The 19,353-nt window shown below is 45.4% G+C and overlaps 1 protein-coding gene across 1 annotated transcript in view; it reads left to right on the forward strand.

The window, feature by feature from the left end:
• The first annotated feature begins 1,225 nt into the window (after positions 1 to 1,225).
• The window catches only part of LOC126253640 (DNA-binding protein D-ETS-4), a 184,618-nt gene continuing 166,490 nt past the window's right edge, over positions 1,226 to 19,353 (forward strand). The window contains exon 1 of the mRNA XM_049955134.1: positions 1,226 to 1,349. Coding sequence (XP_049811091.1) covers positions 1,311 to 1,349 — 39 coding nt within the window. The 5' untranslated portion in view covers positions 1,226 to 1,310. The remainder of the gene's footprint in view (positions 1,350 to 19,353) is intronic.

A 19,353-nucleotide genomic window follows, 5' to 3' on the forward strand; every position in this document is an offset into this window, starting at 1 on the left:
ACAAAAAGTCCATATCCATTAACGCAAAATTGAGGCACTACAACACCGTCGTACTTCCGGAGGCACTGTATGCATCTGAAACAACACAAATAGGTGGGCAAACTAAAATCAAAGAAATAGAGAAACAAGAAAGGAAAATTCTCAGGAAAATTTTTGGCCCGATACAAGAGCAAGGAATCTGGAAGAAGAGACCAACATCAGAATTATATAAATACACAGACAAGATTACAGATACAATAAGGAAAAGAAGAATGCAGTTCTACGGACATATCCACAGGATGAATGAAAACAGAATTTCAAAGCGAACTGTTAAAGTCATCAACTCAGGCAGGGGAAAAACAAAATGGATAAAAGAAGTTGAAGAGGACTTCAGACAAGCACACATAACAGTAAATTATGCAGAAAATAGAACTGAATTCAGGAACATCATCAAAAAACATAAATTTGACACCACAACACAGAAGAGAACAGGATACAAATGGACAGCGGAGCGAAAGAAACAACACAGTGAACACATGAAGAAAATTTGGGCTCAGAAAAAACATAAACAATCATCATAAAGGAATTCAAGTTCAAACGCTCTCTTAAATGGGAATAATCGAAAATAATAATAATAATAATTGTCACTAGAGTAATCTAATTTTCTTATTTAAAGTATTGTCATGATGTAACTTGATGTGTGAAATGCTGCATGTGTGGAACACTGGTCCGATGTAAGAGAGGGCCTGATGGCCCTAATATGATCAGGTTAAATAAATAAATAAATAAAATAAACAAATAAAATATATCATCTGTAGGCGATTGATCAAGATAGAGTGCGAATTACTTGCACAGGTAAACTGGTTAAACCTTAATGACTACCCTTTGTAATCAGACACTTGTGTCATTACATCAGTTTCAGGCTCTAGACTATAGGATCAGTGCCCTTTTTTTTAATGCTTGATCCGCCTTTTCCCAACCCTGCAGCACGTCTTACGTCGTCAGTGATGCCTAGCCGCCCCTCTTGTAAACATCCAGCGGATGACAGTCGTTTGTTTTCATTTCGATCGCCGCAGTTTCTGCCAGGCGTCGCCGATTTATTAATCGTCCGCCGTTCTATTCCCAGAACGGCCAATATAGCAGGAGCAAGGCAAGGCGAGGTCGGGAGCGAGCCGGCGCCGAACTCTGCCGAGCGCACACGAGTGCGCCCGAGCGTTACGTACCGTGTCTCGGCGGCCGCAGCGGCGGGTAGCAGTCGCAGGAAAGTGGCAGACAGAAGAGCCACGCAGCTTGAGCCAAGACACACACAACACACACGGCCTGCAGCCACCATGTGCGACCTCATGTACTTCGACGCCCTGCGGGAGCCGGTGAGTTTATTTTATGGCCTATTGTGCTTCTTGTTTACCCTGAGGACAGGTGACTGCCCCGGAGGTTCTGCGTCATCGTAGCGGCACTTGGCGCTCTTCCACGTCGGTGCATTGTCGTGTTGCTTGAACACGTGATTATCCCTATTTCAGGTGGCACATCTCTGCCGACATGCTTGCTGTGGGCATTTCGGAAGCACGTGTCAGTTCGAGCTGCCCGCGCTATTCGAAAGCGGCAGTCTTGTTGGTGTCATTGTGGACTTGTTGCTCTTTCTCTGCTTCTATCTTTTGCCGATTTCAGCAGAAATTCTTCAGATGCGCAGTTCTTCTTTGCAGCTACAGTGATACAGCAGTACAGTTATTCAATAAGGTGCCAATTTGCCCACTTATTGTTATTTTTTGTGTTTGCTGTCGCAAAGCGCTTCAGTTGGAAGAGGTGGAGGTGCACTGACCCCTGGCATAGGGCGACATGTCAAACGAGCAACGACGTTCCACTTTCGTCTCAGCTGGACCAGCAAGCGGCACAGTGATTTACTGTTTTCGAGAAAAAAAAAAAAAAACATCAGCAGTCGCGTGCATGTTGTGGAAGGTTCTCTCGGAGGGCGTACCTCGTGGCGGCTTGCTGCGTTGTCGATGTCGTCGTTTTGTCGCTCCCGTCAAGGCTGCCCGACTCGAGAGAAAGGAGGTCACGACGGGCGCGCGCCATCTTGCTTCTTGGTGCTAGTTAGAGACGCAATACGGACACCTTCGAACGCGGTACACCCAGGCGCTGGGTGTCGGAGCGAAGGAGGGATAAAAGAGGGAACTGACAGAGGCGGAGAATCGTGAAACTATCGCCGTTTCTTTCGGATCGCACGCTGCTCCGCGCCGGTCACAACGCTTGTCTCAGACTGTGCACCTGTTGCATCATTCCTTCAAATATCTCGACGGGGGGGACAGGCAGTTGGTGACATGGCGAGGCCACATTCCAGGTCTGCAAGGTCGGGCACCTGACGCGGCTGTAGTGCATGAAATGGACCTTAAGAGCAGCAAACATATTTACCGAAATAATGAAATAATACGAATGAAACATTATTGTATTTTGAGGAATAATCACACGAATCATATCCAGATCACAAAGATACGCATTTTCTTAATTTTCCGAGTTGTTTAGTGGTGAATTCAATGATTCTACCTTGTGCATGACCTTACTTTTATCAACAATTTTACTGTCGACAGCCTGATCGAGCACAAGAAAACAGTAAACATCGAAATGTGTACAATCGTACAAAAGTTCCACGCTGAGCAGTTACGTAATAACGTGGCGCACTCTCTCTCTTGTCAAAAACTTCTCTTCGTGGTAATTAACCGTCCCGTCGTCATTAAGCCCATTAAGGCGGGGGGCTGTTAGAGTTGACGAGGACGGAGGGACACCTGCCTTTGAGAGAAAGCATCCCAGCATACGTCTAAAGTGATACAGAGGAAAAACTGAAATCCTTAATCTCGAGGCAGCCGGGATTTATATGCGCTTCTCTTGAATCAGGAGATAGTGACTTTTTCATCTTGTTGACAAACTATGTTGTTGGCCTTAAAATGTAGGACAGAAAAACACATCCTTATGAAGCTCTGCTTTATGCTTTCTGAGGAAGTATTTTCGCCGCCATCTCTTGAAGCTACAGAAATTACTGCTCATTTTCCACTCATCACCCAGCTTCAAGTAACCTTAGGAATAGTGAATTCCAGTCTACAGAATACTGATCAGAAAAAAAATTGCGCCGGAGACCGTTAGGCTGTATTAGAAAGCAGAGCAACCGTGGAGTTGCGAAGACAGTCGGGAGATAGAAGCTATAAGTAGACTTCAAGTATATTCGGCTGGCTCAGTCAGAAATATCATTGCTCACGAAAACCGTCTTTTACGACGAAGAGCTGGAACGATCGCTGGAAATCCCTGAGCCGGCTGGCACCTGTCGCACGAGACCGATGTAGGTAGGAGTGGATGGCAACGTGTCGATCAGGGGCTCCGTATGGGAGCTGAGTCCTCTGTCCACATGGACAACGCCGCTAAGAACCAACGGGGACGGCGGGACACGGAGAGATCTCCACACAGACCCCCCCCCCCCCCGCCTCTTATCCTACAGCTATATTGTTGAATAATTGTGGATCTAAGGCAACCATTTCCAACAAAGAAAACAGTGCAAATCTAATTTATTTCTTGGTCGTATCGGTCCCCATCTAACATAGCTGAATCACCGTCAAAAACAACGCTTTTAATAACGAATGAAATAATTATGTTAACGGAACGGACCATCCATAAATATTTTCGACATACCACCCCCCCCCCCCCTCCACACACACACACTTTATAACATCGTGGTACGTTTTCACTATTAGTTTTCTGGATAAGTAACTAGAGGGAGGGCAGGAGTTTGACGAGAAAACACTCCATTTCAGTAACGCCACCTAGAACTAAAAGTGATGGAGGAAGGAAATTTCTGTTAATTTAGCTGAACAAACCATCTCCGTGTTTAGAGAATACAGTGAGAAAATAAAATTACAATAATGGGCGGAACTGTAATTGGTGGCACCTTCCGAATGCGATGGATTACAGTGCCACCATGGTGGCAGGAAGCGATCACTCTTCACAAGGGGGCATAAACACATGTAAATTTCATTGTCAGTCTCTTTTTGAATGGAAACAGCCAAGTATTCTCCCGAAATCATCTAGGGAATCATGGAAAGCTTTAATCTGAACGAGTGTAAAAAGATCCGAACCCCGTTTCTTCCAAATACATGAGACCAGTGCCGTAAACATTGAGGAGCCTCTCTTGGTTTATCAACAGTATGGTCTACTGATCTTTCTGAAAGTAGAGTAATAACAGACTGAGAGAAAGAAAAGCATAGTTTTGAACGTCTTCCTGAAGTGCACACGTCAGAAGTTCTAATTATCAGATCATTTTCTCTAAGCTTCGCAGCGTTTATAGACTGAAATGACATTGTTTTTAGCTTTAGTGTTACGAAATGCACTCCACCATGAGGTTAAGTAGTCGAGACAACTTAATGCTGAAAGACTATTTCAGTATATCACGCTTATCTCTAACTCGACTGCTTAAGGCGGAGAGTCTGAATGTACCACTGTTTGTAATTCGGTCTGTGAACATATTCCAGTGGACCATTCGAGGTTGCATGTACAACTCGGCTATCCGTCACCGGCCAGGCATGCACGCCAGTTCACCACGGAAAGGCCTCGTGGAGGTACAAACAGTCTATGAAGATGATTACGCTGTGGGCTTCTCATCCCTGAGTCCGGCCAGGCATGCACGCCAGTTCACCACGGAAAGGCCTCGTGGAGGTTGGCGGCCTCGGACAAGATCGTTGTGAGAAATGCCTGCCAGCATATCTTGATTCCACTGTTGAAACTCCATTACATGCCCTGTGTCTACGCAGAAAACTGCCTTGGGCGCTGCTTATGTAAGTCTGCAGAGCTGTTTCCCTTTTTCTTCTGCGCAGATAACGCGCAAGGCGATGGTAATCAAAGACAAGCTGTTCGTCCGTCTCATCAATTACACCCAGGTGACACTACCATAATTAACTTTTTACTGGCAGAAACTGGAAAGAAGATATACATATAACTAACAATGTAAATGTGCATAGGTGGAAACCGTCTGCGCCAGATGTCCTATGATTTAAGTAGTAAATACACTCCTGGAAATTGAAATAAGAACACCGTGAATTCATTGTCCCAGGAAGGGGAAACTTTATTGACACATTCCTGGGGTCAGATACATCACATGATCACACTGACAGAACCACAGGCACATAGACACAGGCAACAGAGCATGCACAATGTCGGCACTAGTACAGTGTATATCCACCTTTCGCAGCAATGCAGGCTGCTATTCTCCCATGGAGACGATCGTAGAGATGCTGGATGTAGTCCTGTGGAACGGCTTGCCATGCCATTTCCACCTGGCGCCTCAGTTGGACCAGCGTTCGTGCTGGACGTGCAGACCGCGTGAGACGACGCTTCATCCAGTCTCAAACATGCTCAATGGGGGACAGATCCGGAGATCTTGCTGGCCAGGGTAGTTGACTTACCCCTTCTAGAGCACGTTGGGTGGCACGGGATACATGCGGACGTGCATTGTCCTGTTGGAACAGCAAGTTCCCTTGCCGGTCTAGGAATGGTAGGACGATGGGTTCGATGACGGTTTGGATGTACCGTGCACTATTCAGTGTCCCCTCGACGATCACCAGTGGTGTACGGCCAGTGTAGGAGATCGCTCCCCACACCATGATGCCGGGTGTTGGCCCTGTGTGCCTCGGTCGTATGCAGTCCTGATTGTGGCGCTCACCTGCACGGCGCTAAACACGCATACGACCATCATTGGCACCAAGGCAGAAGCGACTCTCATCGCTGAAGACGACACGTCTCCATTCGTCCCTCCATTCACGCCTGTCGCGACACCACTGGAGGCGGGCTGCACGATGTTGGGGCGTGAGCGGAAGACGGCCTAACGGTGTGCGGGACCGTAGCCCAGCTTCATGGAGACGGTTGCGAATGGTCCTCGCCGATACCCCAGGAGCAACAGTGTCCCTAATTTGCTGGGAAGTGGCGGTGCGGTCCCCTACGGCACTGCGTAGGATCCTACGGTCTTGGCGTGCATCCGTGCGTCGCTGCGGTCCGGTCCCAGGTCGACGGGCACGTGCACCTTCCGCCGACCACTGGCGACAACATCGATGTACTGTGGAGACCTCACGCCCCACGCGTTGAGCAATTCGGCGGTACGTCCACCCGGCCTCCCGCATGCCCACTATACGCCCTCGCTCAAAGTCCGTCAACTGCACATACGGTTCACGTCCACGCTGTCGCGGCATGCTACCAGTGTTAAAGACTGCGATGGAGCTCCGTATGCCACGGCAAACTGGCTGACACTGACGGCGGCGGTGCACAAATGCTGCGCAGGTAGCGCCATTCGACGGCCAACACCGCGGTTCCTGGTGTGTCCGCTGTGCCGTGCGTGTGATCATTGCTTGTACAGCCCTCTCGCAGTGTCCGGAGCAAGTATGGTGGGTCTGACACACCGGTGTCAATGTGTTCTTTTTTCCATTTCCAGGAGTGTAATTGGTCTATTTTAGCATTTCAAGCCAGTGAAGCATCTCCACACGTTTATTTGGCATCATTTATGAGATGGTATGCTTATGTAAACAATGTGGTCTTGCATGCTCTGGTAGACGTTCCAGTCTAAAAAAAATTATTTGCTTGAATCTATAGCCGCACGTGTATTCTGTTTAATGACTACCGATTTCGGTACCAAATACCATCGTGAGGTCGTCCTTTGGTCGGCAGTCCGCTAGTTCGCTTATCCAAGCAGGTGTGTCACGTACTCATCTTTCAGTCTCCATTTACAACATAGACGGAGCCGTCGCTAATGACTGCGCCTTGGCCAGAACTTTAAACACTAATCTCCTTTCCTTTCTTTTACATCCCCTCCCCCCACCTCCACCCAGCCACCCAACGCTGTTTTTGAATACGAAGAATGCGAACAGGCTATAGCGTCGTGTGTTCAGTTTAGCTGTTTTGCATTTCTCTTAAAATGTGCGCAAGTTGAATGTAGACCTACGCATCACGTTAAAACTGTTCGTCTCGATAAGCTATACAAATACGCCTCACACACTACACTGAGGTTACAGAAAATCACGGGCTTGCAAGATTTTGTGCACGAACTGACCTGTCGATTATGAACCGTAAATGTTCAGCAGGATTAATGGCGGGCGATCTGGGTGCCCAAATAGTTCACTCAAATTGTCCACGATATTCTTCAAACCAATCGCGAACAATTGTGGCTCAGTGGCGTGGCGCATTGTTATCCATACGAGGTGCATTCAAGTTCTAAGGCCTCCGATTTTTTTTCTAATTAACTACTCACCCGAAATCGATGAAACTGGCGTTACTTCTCGACGTAATCGCCCTGCAGACGTACACATTTTTCACAACGCTGAGGCAATAGCAGCACAGCTGGTGAATGTGCGGCCACGGAGAGTGTCTTTCATTGTTCGAGAAAGCCAAAAGTCACTACGAGAGTCCCATTCATGCTGTCGCTGTGCGTCAACATTGCTCGGCAACATGCCACACGGGCAGCCGTGTCGTCATCCGTCAGCATTCGTGGCACCTACCTGGATGACACTTTTCGCATTTTCAGGTCGTCGTGCAAGATTGTATGCACAGAACCCACAGAAATGCCAACTCTGGAGGCGATCTGTTCAACAGTCATTCGGCGATCCCCCAAAGCAATTCTCTCCACTTTCTCGATCGTGTCGTCAGACCGGCTTGTGCGAGCCCGAGGTTGTTTCGGTTTGTTGTCACACGATGTTCTGCCTTCATTAAACTGTCGCACCCACGAACGCACTTTCGACACATCCGTAACTCCATCACCACATGTCTCCTTCAACTGTCGATGAATTGCAATTGGTTTCACACCACGCAAATTCAGAAAACGAATGATTGCACGCTGTTCAAGTAAGGAAAACGTCGCCATTTTAAGTATTTAAAACAGTTCTCATTCTCGCCGCTGGCGGTAAAATTCCATCTGCCGTACGGTGCTGCCATCCCTGGGACGTATTGACAATGAACGCGGCCTCATTTTAAAACAATGCGCATGTTTCTATCTCTTTCCAGTCCGGAGAAAAAAAGTCGGAGGCCTTAGAACTTGAATGCACCTCGTAAAAATTCCATCGTTGTTTGGGAACATGAACACCTTAAACGGCTACGACATAAACAATTCTACTCAATGATCGGTTCGGTTGCACCAGAGGACTCAGTGCATTCCATGTAAACACAGCCTACAGCACTATGGAGCCACCAGCAGCCTGCACAGCTTGGTTCATGGCTTCGTGGACTCTGTGTCGCACTCGAACCATACCAACTGGAACCGTGTCTCATCTGACCAGGGTTTTCCAGTCGTCCAGGGTGCAACCGATGTGGTCACGAGCCCAGGAGAGGTGCTGCAGGCGATGTCCTGCTGTTAACAAAGGCACTCGCGTCGCTCGTCTGCTGCCACAGCCCATTAACGCCAAATTTCGCCGCACTGTCGTAACGGATGCGCTCGCCATACATCGCACATTGATTTCTGTAGTTATTTCACGCACTGTTGCTTGTCTGTTGGCACTGACAACACTGTCAGACGCCGCTGCTCTCGGTCGTTAAGTGAAGGCCGTGGGCCACTGCACTGTCCATGCTAAGAGGTGATGCCTGAAAAGTGACAGTCGCGACACACTCTTGACACTGTGGTTTTCGGAATATTGAATTCCCTTACGATTTCGGAAATGGAATGTCCCATGCGTCTAGCTCCAACTACCATACGCGTTCAAAATCTCTTAATTCCTGTCGTGGGACCATAAACACGTCGGAAAGATTTTTTCAAATGAAACAACTGGTACAAATAAAAGCTCGTCAGTGCACCGCCGTTTTATACTTTGTGTACGCGATACTACCGCCATGTGCATATCGCTATGCCATGACTTTCGTCCCCTCAGTGTGTATTCTCACACACAAACGAACACATACACACACAGTATGAGTTGTCCGCCCTGATAGCTGAATGGTCAGCGTGACGGATGTCGTCCTAAGGGGCCTGGGTTCGATTCCCGGCTGCGACGGGGATCTTCTCCGCTCAGGGACTGGGTGTTGTGTTGTCTTCATCACAAGTTCATCCCCATCCGGCGCTCAGGTCGCCCAATGTGGCGTCGAATGTAGTAAGACCTGCACAGAGGCGGCCGGACCTGCCCCGCAAGGGGCCTCCCGGCCAATGACGCCAAACGCTCATTTCCATTTCCACTACGACTTCATATTTTGAATGGGACGTATTGTCTCAGAAATAAAGGGTCCCCATTGCTCCACTTCCCACCAAGAGTTACAGGAGGCTTTGACTGGTTGTATGCCAAATACTGTAGCCGGTAATTCATTCCTACATACGCAGTTCTTCTCTGCCCTTTCCCCAGTTGACGATTATTCAGCTGAAAATGAAAACCGAAATCTGAAATAGGCATAGTAAAAAAAATATGTGATTCGAAACTCGACTAGGCTGAAAATGACTAAAGTTTCGCAATGGCCCTTGCTAACCATTCTTGCCACTCCCTCCTAAGCTGCTCAGAGCTTCCCACTCCGTACAATGGCTCTTGGCACCTATGTGAGAATTTCTTTTTCTCTTGGCTACAACCTCAGTATTATTATTAAGATGTATTGCTTTTCAGTCAGTCAGCAGTGACACCAGTACACGAAACATATCGTTTTATAATGATTCCGTGTGCAAATTGTGATGGTGCATTTAATTCTCATTTTAGCTTCTTTCCTGTTTCACACTAGCTCAATTTTTTAATAAGTAATGGGAGATATCAGTTAGAGACTTCTCCAAGAAAACATTTCAGCATTTTTCTTTCCACCTCTATTTAACAAAAACTTTTGTTATTTTTTCTTACTCTGTTTTTGTTAACGTTTAATGTATTCTAGCTTGTGTTATTTTCATTGAATGACCCATTCCAGCATCCATCAGTAATGGGTTTTGGAAAATTCAAAAACTATGACGGTCAGAAAGGGGTATGAACTCGAATACTTTTTCAACGTTTTTGTCACTGTGGCTCCACGCTGTGTTGGAGTGCCGGTAACTGAGCCGACACACTATGCTCCAAATTCAGACAATATGTCGAAGGCTTGTCTACTTGCTGATATACTCTTTATTTTAGGAGACAAAGAAACGAAGATTATGATGTGAATCAAGATAACGTGAAATGTACGATCCTTCCTTACATTATTAGGGAGACATTTTAATCATGTTATCAGTTTGCTTGATTCATCCAGGTTTCTTAAGTTGTCAGGAAGGCAGTCTTTCCTGGTTACTTCAGCCTGCTCCTTGTTATTCTATCCAGGTTTCAGACTATATTAATTATTTTCACAATTTTAGTGTGCTTGCTTGTGTGTGAATGAGTATTACTTCAGCTGAACGTGCATTCTATGCTTTTTGACTTTTACAAGTCTTCATTACAACTGACTAGGACTATTTTAGCAAGATGTTACTATCCTCGCTGTTTCCCCGTCGAGTCGGAGATTTCTCCGTTCGAGGACTGGGTGTTGTGTTGTCCTTATCTTCGTGCCGTCATAACTGACACGAAAATGGCTTACATGGTGTCACATGACAAGTCTAAGCCTCTGTAGCTTCGTACCAGGATGCAGCTCGGCCCTAACGAATCTTCTGAATCGTCGAAACACACTGTCGTATCTTCCACTGTTGAGAGGGCTGTATGGGCCCTACCCGAAAGCCAATTAATTAAAAAAGTATCCTCGCAGTAGAGCGTCTTAACTAACCCACCAACCCATCCAAACACACACGCGCAGCCGGCCGTGGTGGCCGAGCGGTTCTAGGCGCTCCAGTCTGGAACCGCGCGACCACTACGGTCGCAGGTTCGAATCCTGCCTCGAGCATGGATGTGTGTGATGTCCTTAGGTTAGTTAGGTTTAAGTAGCTCTAAAGTTCTAGGGGACTGATGACCTCAGAAGTTAAGTTCCATAGTACTCAGTGCCATTTGAACCATTTTGAACACACGCGCATACACACAACTTAGTTCCTCTGCTTGTAGTACAACGATGGTATTCTTCACATCATTCATTGAATTTGATTTCATAGAACCCAAGTACAGAGTCGACCAACATCGTCGTGTAGAGTGTCAAGAGCTTAAGGAACATTTGGGGAAAAAATGAGTGACCATTTAAGAGTTGTGCGTTCTCTGTACCCAAAGCCAATTCCAGCCATGTAAGACTACGGGAAGGAATACTCTATGTTCTTGTTCAACGATTCATCCTAAACATTCGCCAAGGGTGCTTCGAGAGAGGAGAGAAGCAGGAAAATTAGAGTAGAGCCTATCGTCTCATCGACACTTGTTTACTTATGGAGCACAGACTGGTCACGAGGACTGGGAAGTGAATTTAAAGTGGCCTTACTTTAGGCAACGAGGATAATGGAATGTAGTCAAATTAAATCGGGTGATGCTGAGGGGATTAGATTAGGAAATGAGACACTTGAAGTAGTAAAGGAGTTTTGCTATTTAGGGAGTAAAATAACTGATGATGGTCGAAGTAGAGAGGATATAAAATGTAGACTGGCAATGGCAAGGAAATCTTTTCTGAAGAAGAGAAATTTGTTAACATCGAGTATAGATTTAAGTGTCAGGAAGTCGTTTCTGAAAGTATTTGTATGGAGTGTAGCCATGTATGGCAGTGAAACATGGACGATAACCAGTTTGGACAAGAAGAGAATAGAAGCTTTCGAAATGTGGTGCTACAGAAGAATGCTGAAGATAAGGTGGGTAGATCACGTAACTAATGAGGAGGTATTGAATAGGATTGGGGAGAAGAGAAGTTTGTGGCACAACTTGACTAGAAGAAGGGATCGGTTGGTAGGACATGTTTTGAGGCATCAAGGGATCACAAATTTAGCATTGGAGGGCAGCGTGGAGGGTAAAAATCGTAGAGGGAGACCAAGAGATCAATACACTAAGCAGATTCAGAAGGATGTAAGTTGCAGTAGGTACTGGGAGATGAAGAAGCTTGCACAGGATAGAGTAGCATGGAGAGCTGCATCAAACCAGTCTCAGGACTGAGGACCACAACAACAACAACAACAACAACATTACTTTAGGCACGTGTGAATAGCGTATGGACATGTGGATAGTTGTGAACATTCTCTGCAGCTGGTCCACTTGGAGCCTCATACTGAAAAACTTTACTAATATCCTCAGTAGTCCTAGGAATATTTACTATTATCGTTGATGCACAACCGAAGTTTTAAAGTGTGTGTGATTGGGTCAGCACAAGTCGAAATATGATCGTGGGTCTCTACGCTATGTCATAGTTTTCCCCAAGTAAACTGCGTAGGAACTAAACATAAATATAGTGATGGCGCAAGAAGAAAATGTCTCGGACGTCTGTGTAGTACCTGGAAGTTGGCGATTGTTGCGGTGACCTTTAATTTTGCCTTTTCTTTTTACTAGTCGAGCTACTCGCTTGTTACCCCGTGGAGGAAATACCACGCAAAGAACATGCCGGCGCCGCCGGTGAAAAGCGTCGAGTCACGGATGCCAGAGCAATTAGATATCGCAGGAGACTCGTCTGGCAACAGTTGCGACTGGTCGGTCACCTGCGAGCGTTTCAAGTCCTCTGATCTCGCCGTTTATTACAACAAACTGGAGCTCATCTCGAACCTTTTACGTTGTAAGTGGCTCCTAGGTCTTTCCGTTTAATTTTGTGAATGTCTCCGTTGGACCCATTCGTTCGCAACATCCATCTTATGTGAGTGTTCGCGTATATGACTGTAAAAAAAAAAAAATCGTAATCTGGATATTAGACATGTTCGTTTCCGCTCACAAATGACAAAAAAAAATTTTTTTTATTGTAGCTATTTCCCTCCATAATGCCTGTCTACTATATTTGTTATGGCCGCGTGGGATTAGCCGAGCGGTCTAAAGGCGCTGCAGTCCTGGGCTGTGCGGCTGGTCCCGGCGGAGGTTCGAGTCCTCCCTCGGGCATGAGTGTGTGTGTTTGTCCTTAGGATAATTTAGAATAAGTAGTGTGTAAGTTTAGGGACTGGTGACCTTAGCAGTTAAGTCCCATAAGATTTCACACACATTTGAATTTCGAATTATATTTGTTATCGCAGTGAAAAGTGGGACCGTACGAAAGGGAGAAAATACAGTATGTCACTGTAGTCGTTTTACGTTTGTGTGTGTATTGTATGACTTAGACACCGTTCGTACTCGCTTGGAGTTTTTATGGCAATTTGACTTTCAGATTTCTGCCTGAAGATGAATAGCACTCGAAGTGCATTCGCGAAAAAGGAAAATATAAAATATGTTTTGATAACTGTAACCGGAATCTATCATGTTTACTAATAACGTGAATACTGTGACCTGTCTCACGTCAAACTACTATAATCTTAATATTTACTATACTCGTAATACTGAAAGTTTAAATGGGGTGTCAAAGAAAGCATTGCCTCATTTTAAAATTAAATAACACGAAAATAAACGAATGCAAAAAAAATGGCTCTGAGCACTATGGGACTCAACTGCTGTTGTCATTAGTCCCCTAGAACTGAGAACTACTTAAACCTAACTAACCTAAGGACATCACACACATCCATGCCCGAGGCAGGATTCGAACCTGCGACCGTAGCAGTCGCACGGTTCCGGACTGCGCGCCTAGAACCGCGAGACCACCGCGGCCGGCGAAACGAATGCAACAAACGGTCTGTTTATTGTGAAACTTGTAAGAATTTTAAACGGAAGTTTCGAAAAAGTAGTTGCAAAGGTGTATAAAGAAACTCGTCCTCTGCAGACACGCTTTGCCATCATATCACTATCTTTTGAAAGTGTCTACCGCTCTCCGGCCGCTGTGGCCGAGCGGTTCTAGGCGCTTCAGTCTGGAACAGTGCGACCGCTGCGGTCGCAGGTTCGAATCCTGCCTCGGACATGGATGTGTGTGATGTCCTTAGGTTAGTTAGGTTTAAGTAGTTCTAAGTTCTAGGGGACTGATGACCTCAGATGTTAAGTCCCATAGTGCTCAGAGCCATTTGAACCAGTACCGCTCGCAGTACAAAGGTGTTACAATCGAGCAATGAAATTTGTCATTTCGTCTTATATTGTCTCAAGAGAAATAGATTCAGTTGCCACACAGATCAACAGTGCAAGCTTGTCCAGCGTGGCTGGACGGTTACGATAGACACTGTTTTTCAACGTGTCGCGCAAAAAGTAGTGGCAAGGAATCACATTGTGTGAATATAGAGGCCAGACCACGACTACACGCGTAAATTCGGGGTTCCGAAGGATTCATCAAGAAAGTGAAGTACCTGTTCGGTGCGACGAGGGGGAGCCCCATCTCGCACGAATCATTCGGTACCTGGTCGATCATCCAGCGCTTGCTGTTTGGCGACAATTGGTCAAATTGCAACGTACCATTCACTTGACACCAATTCTCACATGAAAAAAGGACCGATAATGCCTCTACTGCATACCGTAGCTCAAACAGTAACTTAGGATGAAAGCAGTGGTTTCGCTTCACTCAAATGGGATTTTTTCGGAACCTCTAGATGTTTTGTTCAGTCCCGAGACCATTCAGGTGAAAGTGTGCTTTACTAGTGAACCAGATGCAGCCAGCATCAAATCTTTCGTAAAGGCAACCTTTTGTGATACAGCGCATGCTGGTATCACCCGGTCACTTTAGATTTTGAATGGAACTATTTCTCGGGATTGTACGCGTGCTGGAACACTTCAAGCCGTCTATGCTGTAATTCTTCGGACGGATTTGCTAAATAAATCTAAAAGCTGGGAACGTTTCCAGCTGTCCGAGTAACTGCAGCTGGCCTGGCACCAACATTTCCCACTTGATCACCAGCCACGAAACCACCCGCAAACCCGCAAGGAAGTCCAAAACGGAGCACCCCCCCCCCCCTATCGCCCAGGTCCCCTCCCCGTTCCTTCTAGAAGTGATTTCCTGTGATTCCTCTAAACGTCCCGATGTTTGCAGCGAGACAATACTAAGGTGTGTCGAAACTGACAGACTTATTTATATCAAAATGGCGATTTTAGAGTCGCGGACTCCTTCCATCCGCCCTCTCACCCCCCCCCCTCCCCCCCTCCACCGGCGCCTACGGCCCTGGATACATATCTGCTAACACCCAGGCCACGTTACTTGTCCGTTCGAATTGGTGAAAAGCTTGAGACTGACCCCTTTGGAATATTACATTGTGTTTGAAATGTTGTTCTTCAAATGGTTCTAAGCAATGTGGGACTTAACATCTGAGGTCATCAGTCCCCTATGATAGTGTGCCTTTATCCAGTTTATGGAAAGCTTTAATATCAATAGGAATAAATCCAAGAATAATTAAAGCAATTCAAAATTTATATAAAAATTCTATTTCAAAAATAAAAATTGGTAAATATCTATCACATGGATTCCAAGTCACAAAAGGATTACGTCAAGGATGTAGCATCTCACCTACATTGTATAAAATATATACAGAAGTAACTTTACAGAATTGGAAGAAAAAATGTCACGCTATGGGAATACCAATAAATGATAGAACAATATACTCGTTACAATTTGCAGATGACCAACTGATTATAGCCCAAGACTATGAGGACATAGAGTATATGACCAGAAAATTGATTCAAGAATATAAAAAATCAGGTCTAAATGTAAACATGAATAAAACAAAGTACATGGTAATTGGTGGAGTGAATGGAGATTTAATATTAGAAGAAGGGATGGGAACAATAACAGCTACCGAGGAATATAAATATTTAGGTGTGAAAATTACAAATGATGGGAAACAGGACAAAGAAATTAGATCAAGAATAAATTCTGGAAAGACGACAATCTCTTTATTGAATGGAATTCTCTGGGACAAACACATAACAACTGATAACAAAATAAGGATTTTTAAAACAATAGTTAGGAGCATTATTACATATGGTTCAGAAGTGTGGACAACAAAATGGCAACTGAAATCAAAATTATTAGCCACAGAAATGGATTTCTGGAGACGTTCAGCAAGAATATCAAGACGAGAAAGAATAAGAAATGAAGTAATCAGAGACAAGATGAAATGTAAAAATTCAATTATTGATTTCATCGAGCACAAACAACTTAAATGGTATGGGCACATCAGACGAATGGAACAGGAAAGGCTACCAAAATGCATAATCGACTGGGTACCAATTGGAAGAAGAAAAAGGGGACGACCACCTGATACATGGATACAGGGAGTTCAGTCAGCAATGAGGAAGAACAACATTCCTGAAGATTTATGGACAAATAGAGAAGAGTGGAGAACGATAATTAGTGACTTACTGTAATCTAGAATGGGTTCTGGAAAAATGTACTCACAGTGTAAATCCAGAATAATAATAAATCAGTCCCCTAGACTTATAGGGAACCTCCCCATCCCACCCCCCCCCCCCCCCTCAGATTTAGTAATAAGTTGGCAAAGTGGATAGGCCTTGAAAAACTGAACACAGATCAATCGAGAAAACAGGAAGAAGTTGTGTGGAACTATGAAAAAAATAAGCAAAATATACAAACTGAGTAGTCCATGCGCAAGACAGGCAACATCAAGGATAATGTGAGCTCAGGAGCGCCGTGGTCCTGTGGTTAGCGTGATCAGATGCGGAACGAGGGGTTCTTGGTTCAGGTCTTCCCTCGAGTGAAAAGTTTTATTTTTTATTATCAGACAATTATCAAAGTTCAGGCACTCACACATAATCAACTTCGCTCTCCAAAATTCCAGGACATGTTCAGATTTGCTTGGACACATGCAGGATTTGACGGTCTACACACGGAAAAATTTGAAAAAGTTAAAAACATATGTTTTGACAGAGCACAGGGAACACTGTGCGACTGTGAAACTGTTGCATTCATTTGTTGCAGTTTATGTGACAAACTCTTATGTTTTCATCACTTTTTTGGAAGTGATCATCACATCCACAAGAAAACCTAAATCGGGCAAGGTAGAAGAATCTTTTTACCCATTTGCCAAGTGTACAAGTTAGGTGGGCCGACAACATATTCCTGTCATGTGACGCACATGCCGTCACCAGTGTCGTATAGAATATATCAGACGTGTTTTCCTGTGGAGGAATCGGTTGACCTATGACCTTGCGATCAAATGTTTTCGGTTCCCATAGGAGAGGCACGTCCTTTCGTCTACTAATCGCATGGTTCTGCGGTGCGGTCGCGAAACACAGACACTAAACTTATTACAGTGAACAGAGACGTCAATGAACGAACGGACAGATCATAACTTTGCGAAAATAAAAAAAGGAAACTTTTCACTCGAGGGAATACTTGAACCAAGGACCTGTCGTTCCGTAGCTGCTCACGCTAACCCCGGGACAACAGTGCTGCTGCTCTCAAATTATCCTTGATGTTGCCTCTCTTCCTCATGGACTACTCAGTTTGTATATTTTGCTTATTTTTTTCATAGTTCCACACAACTTCTTCCTGTTTTCTCGATTGATATGTGTTCAGTTTTTCAAGGCCTATCCACTGTGCCAACTTATAACTAAATCTGAGGGGGGTGCGATGGGGAGATTCCCTTGTTAGAACTACTTAAACCTAACTAGCCTAAGAACAGCACACACATCCATGCCCGAGGCAGGATTCGAACCTGCGACCGTAGCAGCAGTGCGGTTCCGGACTGAAGCCCCTAGAACCGCTCGGGCACAGCGGCCGGCAAATGTTGTTGTAATACGTTGTTCTAACCTGTGGTATTCCAGTACCAGGAGCACACGTTACTCAGTAGTCTACATGATTTCAAGCTCTTCCTTCGAAAATTTCTACCGTCTCCACAATAAACGAACCGTTTGTTGCTTTCTTATGTCGATATTTGTCTTCATTTTGCTTAATTTTAAGATTAGAGTGTCTTTTGTTGGACACCCTGTACGTGTGAATGAAATGGGTGCTCGCCGCTTTGGCCGAGCGGTTCTAGGCGCTTTTCCTCTCTACATATGAACTGAAACTGTGGTTCGGAGTCCACGCTAAATTGGAGGTTTCCCTGTAACAGCCGGGGTGAGTGAGTCCAATAGGACCATGCCGAGCAAAGCACTTGAGGTGTTCTAACCTGCGTTCGGCCTGAGGACGCTTCGCTTGCTGGCTGATTGTGGGTTCTCTCCAGCCGCGTCTCCCAAGCCTGATAGAGAACGTAGCTGCCTGCCTGCGGCGAGAACGTCCAGTAAACAAGATCCTGGACGCAGCGAGGCGTCAAAGGTCACGAGATAGGCGCTGGCGACGACGCAGTCAACTGTCCGCTGGTGAGCGCGTATAAAACGGCGCTGCCTTCCACAGAGTTCGCCGACCATCTACCTGATCGAGGGACGACCAGAACCAATCAAAGTGAAGACGCAGCACTCTGAATTTATGCGGTTCTGTAAGATAGCGGTTCAGGAAGGACTTGATCCCAAAACACAAATATGAGTGATACAGAACTCATTGTACGACTGGTCCCAAAGTCCTTTGTAGCAGGGCTTTCGTTGTAACGAATATAGCACTATCAATGTCGATGTTATTTCAAGAATTAGTTGCCTCTGAGCACTATGGGACTTTACGTCTGATGTCATGAGTCCCCTAGTACTTAGAACTACTTAAACCTAACTAACCTAAGGACATCACGCACATCCATGCCCGAGGCAGGATTCGTACCTGCGACCGTAGCGGTCGCGGGGTTCCAGACTGTAGCGCCTAGAACCGCTCGGCAACTCCGGCCGGCCAAGAATTAGTTACAGACGATACCTTTTTCCTCTGGACACATCTGAAATATCTAATTCAGCAAATCAATTTGTCTCATTTCAGTTTAATGCCACGGAGAACGAGAAACTAGGTTGTGACTTCCTCCGTTGGCGAAACGTTTATACGTTTCTGAAACTACATCGTTTTGTACCTGTTCGTGAACAGAACAGTTCAAAGAGTGACAATATGAAAAAGTCAAACGGTGGGTAGTCAGAAGACTTGTGCGAGTCAAGCTAAATGATACTCTGCTACCTACGAAGATTATTTCCTTTCGTGCACCGCGCATGCGCAGCTTTTCAGTTGTTATTATCACTTTCTTTAAGCTCCAATGAAACCGACGGTTTTCCATATTTGTATTAATGACAGAAACAAAAATTCGAATCAGTGTACAAGTATTAGCATCAAAATACAAAGAGACAATTTTTAAATACTTTAATTTCTGGCCGGCCGGGGTGGCCGAGCAGTTCAAGGCGCTACAGTCTGGAACCGTGCGACCGCTACGGTCGCAGATTCGAATCCTGCCTCGGACATGGATGTGTGTGATTTCCGTAGGTTGGTTAGGTTTAAGTAGTTCTAAGTTCTAGGGGACTGATGACCTCAGAAGTTAAGTCCCATAGTGCTCAGAGCCATTTGAACCATTTTTTAATTTCTGGAAATATTGCCTTGGTACTGAAAAAAGTTACTTACAACGAGCACTTC

This window comes from Schistocerca nitens, chromosome 4 (genome assembly GCF_023898315.1).
Source record: "Schistocerca nitens isolate TAMUIC-IGC-003100 chromosome 4, iqSchNite1.1, whole genome shotgun sequence".
Classification (NCBI taxonomy): Eukaryota; Metazoa; Arthropoda; class Insecta; order Orthoptera; family Acrididae; genus Schistocerca; species Schistocerca nitens.